Genomic DNA, 11,876 nt, shown 5'->3' with positions numbered 1-11,876 from the left:
GCCATAAAGGGTAAGAGAAACGTCTGGACGATACATATCTTCTGATGGTGATGTCTAAACTTTCAGTGCACATATCTGCAGAATTGAGTGTCGGAGAAGAGTACTTTCAAAGGGCGGAAAGTTCGTCTACGCGAGACACATCTCGAAAATGTTGTAAGAAGGCGCCTACAAATGGAAAGTTCAATATTTCTGAGAATTGCTCTTGATTCTTCTTACATTATATAGCGTAGATTTTGAATGTATGATAGGTGGCCTTTAAATGCTTATGTGTAAATAGCCCCCTCCCCATTAATTATCTACCATGAAGGTAAACATCGGTAAATATAGTAAGCTACTACCTTATAACCCAACTAATTTTAATAAAGAGATGTGCACAATTTATACTTGTTCAAATTCCTCTTCAAATTTTTCTCGAGTTCTCCCTCATGTAGGCATCCCTTAATTAAGTTACCTACAAGTTCCCTTAAAGATCTAATTAAATCCTTCTAATTCCTCCCTCCTCAAGCTCCCTCATCAAAACCTGCTCTCAAAATCTTCAAATTGTTACCCTCAAGTTCCTTTTAATCAATTCAAATTAGTCATATTTAATTCCTATCGCTATCAAGAACAATATTGGAAGTAAATCATCTTGTTAAAAAAATATTTGAAGATAAGGCGCCCTCCTCCTAACCTTTCATCACAGATCACACTTATCAGTCCTTGGAACATGGTAACTAAGGTGGCCTTATACGACGCTAGTAACACGTACGAGTTGCTAAAGCCGAGTACTACTCGTATCCTGTAAATTAGGATTCAGGAAGCGTAAAAGGTAGACGGATGGAAGTTGCGATATAGTAGCTTTACGCGTGGGTGCAAAAAAAATCTGATCGTCTATCGGAAGCAGTGCCATCTTTACGCATTGGTCAGCCGAATACCAGGGGGCCCCATCAGATGCTGTTCCCCAACTGTTTTACTTCAATTTTTTAGCGCATTTTCTAACTTATGTTGGGAGGTGCTATTATAGCCACTTCATCTGTCCGTTCGTCCGCCTAATAACTATTAATTTAGGCGAACTAAATGCCGAATTGTTCTAAAATACACCATGAGGATGTTAATGCAAATGGATTGGAGTCTAAATGCATTCATTTGAAAAGATCAAACAGATCAAATCATAAAAATCCAAAATCCAAGAAACAAGTATTGATTTTGAAGACGAAATAAATGATTTTCCGCATAAGAAATCCAGAAAGAAGCCCCTTGCGTCTATGTAAATAACCATTCCGGTTTATTTTGTAAATGTTCTTGAATGGTATTTTCCATTATACGTAAGTGCGTGCGCCTATGTGTGTTATTTTATCATTTTTTATATAAATAAATACTATTCCAAGAAAAATTGTGCCTTGTTTGCTATCTTCCCAAATCGGGGTCGGAGTCCCGGGATTGTGGTCCCGTTGCCAACCAGAGGAGTCGCATGCACAAATCAAAAGCAGATTATTTGTAAAATCCGTTCGTTGAGATTTGCGGTTTAGTTTCTAAAGCGATCGATTTCGGGTTTAACCACTCATCATCAGGCTAGGCTAAAAGTATATCACATGAATTTGATGAACACAGAATTAAAATTATTACCGTCAATTTACAACTCTATGTCGCTGCATTTATATAATTTAAATTGACGGTAATAATTTTAATTCTGTGTTCATCAAATTCATGTGATATACCTTTAGCCTAGCCTGATGATGGGTGGTTAAATCCGAAATCGATCGCTTTAGAAACAATAAACAATTGTGGTTCTTTTTTACATATTAAAGCAAAAGCAGATTATTTCGTTGCGTTTTACGCGATGGAATAATTAGAAATTTAACGATCGCACGAAATATTACAGTTGAATTTAAGTTTCACGTTCAAAGATACCAAGATATACAATTTTTGCAAAATTAGAACAGACATACCTAAGACAACTCCGTCCTCCTATATGTTAGGTTTACAGAAAAAAAACCATTGCTCCCAAAGTAAATATTTTTGTCCTCCAGTTTATATGGACAAAATGTTGCTCAGATCATTGCCCAGACATTTCATGACCGCCATACTAAATTATCATTCAGCAACGTCACAGTGTTTCCAAGCAGAACGAATGTATGTAACTTAACATAAATCTTATTGTTATTTCTTTTGTAGATTAGATAAACCACTCGGTTTCTTTCAATTTTGGTTTTTTTTATCTGTCGGATTTGTTTTGTGACATTACGGAAAGAGTTTAGCGATTAACGTTTCCTTGAATCCGTTAAGACTTGAAACTGTAATCCATAATTCTCTGATGGTTCTAAGTGTGCAGCTTTTTGACCACTCGAGTTCAATAAACGTGTTATTTTATACATTTTTATTTAAGAGTTTGCGTAGAACTTTGAAGTAAGTTTCAGCTCACTGGCAATCCATAAGTGTAGGTAAGTACCCCTAATTGATGGCCGGTTATACTGTGCTTTATCCAGAAAATAAGCAGAATAACAATTTGTAATATTCAACTATTATTACTAAATGCCATAATACTGATTTGCAAAAATTGTGCTCATTTGTCTATCCCTTAAAACCCCTGCTACAGTTTCCTCACTCACGGGACGCGATACTTTCCAATAGTGTAAGTATCCGATAAAAACTGAATGTACTAGAAAAGCTGTAAGAAAATATGAGTCAACTGACTGTCTTAATCGTAGTCAAAAATTACCGTAGTAGCCTGTATAAACCCAGACAATCCCGTCGGCCAAGTCATGAAAAGATCTAAATTTGAAGACTAGAACTTCAAAAAAGAAATTGACGAGTAGAAATAGTGTTAGTAGGAGACTATGTAGTAACACTGCAGTTTTTCTAAATAGCTGAAAGGTTTTTGCAATTTTACTGGAATTAAAAATATAGAAAAGTTACCCTCGATGATCCGAAAGTTATTAAACTGGAGCACACTCCCACGATGATCACTCTGAAAACGATAACCCATTCTTCACCTGGGAATACAAATTATAGTTATAAGGGAAATAATCAAGTACTATTATCATTAAGCATGATGGATTTTGCAGCACTCGCGGTATTTTTCTGATCAAGTTTCCACTTCTGTAATTCGTATTGGATTTCTGTCGTGTTCCAAGATTTTGCTACAGTAGAGAAAAGATTTGTATAAAAGTAATTACTTACTCGACGTGAATTCGTAATTAAATCTGTCGTAGGTAAATGCGTCGATTACGAAACATACCTAAAAATCGATGAATACATTAAGATGTACAATCTAGCGAGTTAGTAATTTGAATGAGGTTACGATATTATGCCGCTTCGAGAGTAAAAGTAGTTGACACACTCCTCTAGTGCCCCCAATTTTTATTATTATATAAGCGTCAATAATTTACTTACAAATTCAATTACTCCCGTCACTATACACCCGGTCTTTAATGGTACCGAACAGCAACATTCATCTAACAAGATATTTTTTGACATTTTACGCACTTGTCAATTTATCAAGTCACGTGGCGTTCAATTTTTTCCTTGACTCTAAACACAATTAATCGTGCAAGTAGGTAGGATTCTATAAAAATAGTGTTTCATAAAAATAAGTTAAAACCTTTTTTTTTCGTTCGTAATGATATTTGGCAAGGTAATAAATTCGCGTGTGCCAATAAAACTCTCTGTAGCGTATTGCCAAAATGTTCACTCATTAATGCTGCTGAACTTGAGCCGGACGAGTGCAGAACTTATTTGGGTACGTCATAGCAAAAAGGTAAACGAGAGAGAAAGGTTATCGTTTCTCAAGTTGTGCACGGCTCATCGTCATCATACTAAGGAATGCTCAAAAGAACGGTCGGAGTGTTACGAACGAAGTAATCGAGAATATCCTCCATTAAAAACGTGTTACTGTTGACTGTTGAAACTTTTGAACTTAACTTTTGAAATTAACGCCGTATCAGAGAATTTTCTGAGCGAGTGCAAGGTCTCATTGAACTCCTAGGCATTACCAAAAGACCATCTATTGAAATTGATTTGATTTCGGGGTAGCTGATAAACAAATTGAGTAGGTATAGTAGAAAAGTGACTTGAGAAAAAAGATATTTGTTTCCCCAAACCTTAACATTATGTACACAGAAACATGTGCTACATTAAATAATATATACATATACGTACAAATCAGAGATTATGAAGATAAAAATGTATTTTATGACAGTTTCTCTTATGTAAGCAAGAAAATGCTTTAATTTGAGTTGTAATATGGTAACAATGTACGTTCATATCTGAAAAAACAAAATCCTTGTGAAGGTTATCATCATACATGAGTTTTGTGTAATTAACAGTATCCGAAAGAGATTTTTTTACAATTATTTATAAACAACATTGATTTGATAATGGAGCTTTGGGAAACTCCTGAGATGACCCTGAAACACCATTATAGGACTATTCATTGCACTCTTTTCAAAACAGTGCAGTGTTAGAAAATCGTAATAATTGAAGCTCCTTCTGTGGTTGTTATGGGCAACTTGATCAAAGATAGGGCTGTATAGATTTCATCGATCTAATTGTTAAAGCCCTCCTCCCGCAGTCAGATTTATTTGAAAGTCCGCGACTATCTGCAGAAGCCATCTCCTGTTGGCGAAGCGTTCATAATAAGTACTTAGAGTTAGATAGTAGATCAATAGAAACCCTTACCATGCCTCTCGTCGCATGTTTGCAGGTATCATTTGAACGTCCGCCTCAACATCTGGTGGAGATTGTCAGCAGTAGAAATCAAAGGGAGAATTGCTATCTATACGTAGACGGAACCTGCAGAAAGTAACTCAAGGTATGGTTTTAATTATATTATTTGGTATCCGACCAACGAGCCTCTGTTTCAAACACACTAATGCAAAAAGATTTTTGGAATGCAAGTTATTTACCCCGTTCATACGACTGCTGATGATTTTACCAGACTGGTAAAAAATCTATTGCAGTACTCAGAAATTAATAATCTTTTTTTTTTCAAAGTAAGGAAACATAACTTTCTGAAACAAAAAACCCTATTCGTGAATAGAGTATAAACCATTGCTATTACTCATTTCCATTCCTCCCGATCTGTCCATCTGCCAGACTTCTCCCTCTTAGCTCTTTATCAATGCATCCTCTCTAGTTCTATCGTGGTCTTTCACCTTTTCTTTCCTTTTGGATTCAACTGCGAAGTTTTCGTTTACCTATTTAAATACGAGTACTACCGAGAGCAACGTTGCTTGACTTAGACAATAATAAATTATATATAAGTAATAAACACAAACCAAAGTAAATAAAGTGCGTGAAGTTCGTAAGAAAATATAAAAGTGTAAGTAGAAATTTTATTTAGAAACATCCTGTGTTATAAAATTCCACCGTTAGATGTAGTCTGGTGTAGTCCCCCATCCTTTAAAATTAAATCTCTTTTCAATCTCCCACCTGTTTGTGCTTCTCCTTGTCCCTATAAAATTGCAATTGTTAAGAACCAGAAATTAATTCCTGTACCTTTTACCGACCAGAAACCAGAATCAGATTCCATACCAAGCATTATTGCATCCCCGAGTAGAAACCCAGAAGTCCTTTTATTTTATTTCCTTTTTGTTTTGATTCACCGAGAGCTTTTTGATAATTAGTTTTATTTTGCCGTCTTATTCGCTCCTGTGTTACAGGTGTCGATAATCCTTGTAGGGTTAAGATCCTGCGCTGATACAGCACTGGTATCTTGCTTCACGCATTCGGTCGATAAATTCGGAATTCAACTGACTTTGAGGAGGGTGGCTTGAATTGGGTGGAAGGCGCCAAGTAAATGCTTGCCGACCTTATTCGGGAACCGCATCGAGACAATATTCGTTCCCTTTAAGTAAACTAAGGTCTGGGTTAAATCATTGGTTAAATGCGCCCGTGTCAGGGTCCAGTAAAACCTGAAATTTAAGTTGAGAAGAAAGCTTCCTGTAATTCCGATACCTGCATTCGGTAGCCTTGATCAGAATCCGTGCTTATAACTCTATAATAACAGCTAATTAGCCGCCCGTTCAACATCGACACCCCGTTTCGGTTCCGTAAATAAAATTACGAGAAAATAGTTACGTTTATTTTGACACCGTCAATTTGACAGCAACAACCCGTGGCTGATCATAAAAAATTATCGGCTATTGCGAACTAATTAGAATTATTGCTTTAATAAAGCGGACACTTTGCTTTTGTACGAGTATAACAATAGAATTCGGAACGGAACAAAAATAAATGGCGGGTTATATACGATAGTTTTGAAGCAAGCATTTTGTCTAGAAAAGATATCAGTTTCAGGAGATAATTTATTTGGGTGTAGCTGCACCTGCATAAGCGAGACAAATTGGGGTGTAGCCGAGGGTGGGTCATTTCTTTTGTGAGTTGCCGTAATCTTATATTTGAATACCACTTAATTAATTTATATGCAGTGTCCCATTCACCTTGAGACAGTCGATTATTGCGGAAACTAGAGGGGAAATAAATATTATTTATATAAAATATTCTTCATATCCTCATTTAATGATGCTATCCACATTTTCACATAACTGATGTAGTAATTTTTTCAAATAAAACCTATAGTTTTTATTGAATTATCTTATTCTACATCGGAAAATAATAAACGTTCGGTGGAAAACCTTTTTCCCGACACTTGCCATTTTTTGAAGACTTCTTTTTGATTTGAACTAGGAAGCTTAATCTAAAAAAAACTGGTCTAAAAGAAAAATGTGAAAAACTGATTTAGCTCGATTTGTGATCTGGGAGGAGGAGGAGCGGAGGGGGAGTACACATATATTTAAAAAAATAATTTTTAATTTAACAGTTTCCTACCTTCATGGTTGAGTTTTAAAAAACCCTATCCAATTTTTACTGTCAATGAATTAAGGTTTATCGAAATATCTTGCTGAAACAAAAATTGAGCATATTATTTTAACATAGGTCTCACGGATATGTATCCCAATGCTACAATATGATTAAGTATGTTTCACTTCATCCGTGGCAAACCAGTGGATGTGGTGAATTATTTTGCATAAGGGTTTAGATAGGTATATTTATCGATTTCGAATAAGCTGGAGAAATCTGCATGTCCATTGATGGAAAATCTATTTAAAATCTAGTTCGAACTAGAATTTTTAATCTTTTCTTTATCCCAGAAAGCTTACGAGCAATACTTGTTGATTTAGTATAACTGTATAAGATATGTGTGGGAATGATATTGGTTCTTAAATGCGTCCAAAACTAATGCCCCCTCGGCCCGGTTGGCGCAAGAGTCGAGCAAGCGCGATTGCGGTAGTAAGGGCCCCTGGTTCGAATCCGGGTTCGCACGAACTAAGACACAAAATGAATAGCTTCCTGCTTGCATTTGTATCTTTACGAGTTCCCTACTTTCTTCCACAGCAGATCTGAAACTCGTAGATTACTTCAATACGGCACTAACGGTTCCGGATATGGTTCCACCTTTATGCAATTATTGTTTTCGCGCAATGGCCTATAACATTTTATTTTTTAGATTAGAAATTGTATTGTTCCAAGTCCAAAGTCAAGTAAAAAGATTAAGATCAATTCCCTTTCCATCACAAAGGAAGGGATATTTAGTTGGAAAGTGATTTTTAACGAATTGTTTCAGTTATTACATGCATAAAGAATTTCCTATGTACTATTAACATTTATCTTCAAAATGTAGGTTGATCTCAATCGTTTTAAAATAATGTCAACATTACATAATAAAACACAATGGGTTAGTTGGCGTTCATATTTTTCAATGCATAAATTTGCAAAAGTAATTTTGCTCAAATTTTCAATGAAAGTCCTGTCGTGTGACAGGGTTTAATTAGGAAAACAATCAATATCTTCCGTGAAGCTTATGGGAAAATTTATGTTCATCTCAACTACTGTAGACGTGCCCTTGAACGTAAATGTTTATTACGATTGTGCCATGATACTACATGTACCACGTTATCATAACAATTCTTTTACTGAATGAAAATCTTTTTAGTTGTGTAGGAGTAGGTGTGTCGTGTCAATCTCGTGTTCGTCATTTCATGTGAAGATGATTACCTCAATCTCGTAGAAGAGATTGTTTAAACTGATAAACTAACAGATTCAGGTCATGAATCGTGCTTGAAAATGAACAATATTTTGTTGCAGCGTAAACGGTTGATAAAGTTTGAAGTTTATTTCACTTGTGTAATTATGTACCTAGGTGAGGAATAATAAGACGCCAAAATAATCTTCTTTAATGACATTCTTATGAAATTGAAAATTTCACGGACTAAGCTATGATATGGTGTCAAAGGCTGGGGGTTGTGCTCTTTTGTTTTTTTTTTGTGTGCCGTTGCATTCGTAATAAAAAATGCTATTTTATCTTTCACCGTTGGTCTCGATAATTGGGAGCTAAGGAAAATGTTCTGCAGTTCGCAACCAATGAACCAAGCGAGGATCTTTATTTCATAGCGCCTAAGTATTCCGACCGTGTTGCCTACCTCAAACTCTGAAGAAGGCATACTGGCATACGTGTAACTGAAACACTTTCTTTAGTTATAATGAAGGAATATCGTACTGGAGCACTTCGCGGTCGCGCTTGTGGTATTATCTACATTTTCTTACCAGAAAAAGTATACACAAATCGTTAACAAAACGAATGCGTTTCGACAGAAACAATGTCATCATCAGCGAACAACGAAAAGAAACATCGCCAATATTACTCTATTTATCCTAAGTTTTTCATTTTCGAACGTGATTTGTAATTATTTGTAATTATTTTATAAGTGATAAGTAATTAATAATGAGTAATTCCTACTTTCTTTTTAGCTTTTCACTTATGATGACCGTTTTGCTTAACAAATTTTTGTTTGTTTCAGAATATGTCCAATGGGGTTCCAATTTCGAGGGAGATTAACGATAAAAATATGTAATTCCAATTACCCAGATAAAGATGCTATTATAGAGGATGGAATGAGAAACTTTCGGCGTAACAATGCGTTCACGAACAGGCTTATAAACGGCTTTACTTTGTACTAGTTTAATTATTGTCCTTATAGGGGAGTATGGCCATTTTGAGTATTTTATTCAAATAAATTTTGTACAATCAAAACGTGAAATGTGTAAAATGGATTTATTTAGTTTTGGTTTTTTAAAATCAATTCACAACCACACCATCCAAGTTTAATTTTTGGATATTTCTGTAAAAAGAATGTTTTAGCCTCGGTTTTAGCCTTTAAAGTGATGTCACTCGCTATGGGGGGATACATATTATAATTTTAAAGTAGTGATAGTTCTCGGTGTGAGAGTGAATGCTAAAACTAAAGTAAAACTTCCATTAAACTTCCGCCTAGCTATCTAAATGGGCGTATTTTTCCAATTTTTTATTTTTTATTTAAATTACAAATTACAATCGGCGATTCGTTTTGAAATGTAACGAAATGGAAGCACTGTATAAGAACTTAGGTAGAAACGCTTACGCGCTATAGGGATTTCAATGGTAACTCTTTATATTGAAATATTTTCTCCCCTAAGTAATTGACAGCAAAGTTGCAAATCAATTGTTTGTAGATTGTAATTCATGTGCTCATTCATAATTTTTTGTTGTGAGAAATAGGAGAAATTAAGGAAATTATAAATTATAATTATTTCTATTCTACACCCTGTATATTAGATAAGTTTAACTGAAACACGCAAGATCGGCAATGCTTTAGGAATAACTGTGCTTTCTCTCAGGAAACAACTAGGGAAAATTATAAACAACTTGAAAAATAATCATCCCATGCAGTAACAGATATAGCATCGTAATAACGTTATCGCTCTACTATAAAGCCGCAATGCACATCGTGCTTTTGAAGCCACTGGCAAATGAATTTTTGCAGTAACTGTAAAATGCTGTGCATAGGAAACCTACAATAGGAAAGACCAACTTGCTATTGAAGACGGGAAATTAAACCGAAACACTGTTGTCTCTAGGATCACCATGAGGTTGATCAACTTCATTCAAGTTCAATCCTGGAGTGCTCTAAATATTTATTCCATAGTGAAGACGAAGTCCAATTATTAAAACTTAGGGTTGTGTTAAAGCAGTTAAACAATCAGCTTTTTTGGGGGTTAATTAAAAAAATGGATCCATTTTCAATGTTTGAGCTCTTAACATTTAGTTAGCATAGAGTTCGCACTACATCTTTATACTCGTACATCGATTTTAACTATTATACGTAGGTAAAAATTGACAATGGCTCAAAGAGAGTTCCAAATAAAATATTTCTAAACTTTTCCTGTCAACTTCATTAACGTTGTTCATAATTGTTATTTAAAAGCAAAGGTACACAGAAAAAATAACCTACCTTCACGAAAACTATCGCGAGTGATATGATACAAATGTTGGAAATTTGATACACGTACACTTATTATAACACTGGGTAAAAACTAAATACTTTTAAAATTCACATGGAAATATCATAATTCACACAATACACTACGTTATTTCCGTTTCCTTCTTCACTCGTCACATATTTACTATCGAGATTAAGTCTATGAATAACTATGACACACCTCCTATGTAGATAATTTTGTTTCTTACAAGGTGGTGTATTAATAACAATAAAAGTGTATTTGTTTATGTTTATAACAACCTTTTAAAAATCCTCTTAGCTCCCGTAATTCATTGCCTGCAACATAGGCCCCCGGAATATTTGTCCAAAAAATGCCGCCTTGAATATTCGCTCCTGGGAAGCCTCACGTAAGGATCGTGTTTAGGAAGAAAAAGAAAACGTTGAATTTTTGTATTTTCCGTGAAAACGAGTTCTGTTGAGGGACTGAGTTTAGTAATTAACAAATGTTACGGAACCGAGTGAGGATACACAGAACGAATTATTTTTTTCATAGAATTTTTTTATATGGCGAAAGGCATTCAGAAAAAGTGTGATAATAAGATAGTGTATTTTTAAAATGTAAAAAAAGGCAAAATTTGTCATAGTTAGCCCTGTCAACTTAGACGTTATGCGCTCCTGGAAGACATCAAGAAATTACAGAAAATGAATTCTACAAACAGATAGTACATATAGCGAATTTGCGGATTCGAGTATAAACATTTGTCACTAATTTATTTATTTCTATTATAATTTTGGAAAATTTGTCCTATGGGCGCTAAACTTGGTGTCTTATATCTGAAAACTGTTGTCTTATCTTAGCGGAAGTATTATAAATATTAACAAAATAATTTGACGTAAGCCAAGCATGCAATCGCGAAATCATGTAAGAAGAAAGTACATAGGTAAGTGCAAGATAGAGGTATAATCATAATTAATTATTAATTAATTAATTAAGGGATTCGAAGAAACATCTAACAGTGAACTAGTGATGACGTTTTCTTCCTGATTATCACGCCCCAGGAACACTACAGCAAACATGTTTGTGTTTGCAATTTTTTTCTCGGGAACCAAATCACAGATAGAATTAAGCGATTTAGGTCCTTGTGGTTTTTGGGTAAGAATTTTCTCGTGAACGGAGGTATGTTGAACTCAAGCGAAACATTTGGAACCATTGATTCATGTGGAATGTGTTCCTCGATTTTTTTGTTATACTAATTATTACGTGTTCAGAAACAAATATTCATAAATTCAACACTTTGATAAACATTCCACACTTCTTAATACTAGCAGCAAAGGCAAACGGCATAAGAAACCCGATTTGCGTTTTTGCAGTGGTTTCAAATCTAAATCGGGGATAGAAAAAGCTATATAGCGGAAGCTTAATTGTTGCTTTGAAAGCTAATGTTACTAAATATAATGTTTATTTTCTTATTACATAGAGAAAAACACTATAAGCTAGAAGACGGGTTATCATTAGAGAAAGTACAGGGGTCAATTTCAAAATCTTTAGAAAGAAATCTGTTGATTTTGAACCAAAACGAT

At 34.8% G+C, this 11,876-nt stretch overlaps 1 protein-coding gene across 1 annotated transcript; it reads right to left on the bottom strand.

Annotated features, from left to right (window-relative positions):
• Positions 1–2,341: 2,341 nt before the first annotated feature.
• LOC116159003 lies at positions 2,342–3,495 on the bottom strand. The gene is made up of 5 exons (XM_031471890.1): positions 3,373–3,495; positions 3,160–3,217; positions 2,896–2,972; positions 2,699–2,846; positions 2,342–2,647 (listed from the first exon to the last, which is right to left on the bottom strand). Exons 1-5 carry the CDS (start codon positions 3,454–3,456, stop codon positions 2,508–2,510), a joined length of 507 nt encoding a protein of 168 aa, XP_031327750.1. The 5' UTR covers positions 3,457–3,495; the 3' UTR covers positions 2,342–2,507.
• Between the last annotated feature and the right edge of the window lie 8,381 nt (positions 3,496–11,876).

This window comes from Photinus pyralis, unplaced genomic scaffold (assembly GCF_008802855.1).
Source record: "Photinus pyralis isolate 1611_PpyrPB1 unplaced genomic scaffold, Ppyr1.3 Ppyr1.4_LG1, whole genome shotgun sequence".
Taxonomy (NCBI): domain Eukaryota; kingdom Metazoa; phylum Arthropoda; class Insecta; order Coleoptera; family Lampyridae; genus Photinus; species Photinus pyralis.
Note: the sequence above shows the minus strand (reverse complement) of the source record. Positions and strands in the feature narration are given on the sequence as shown.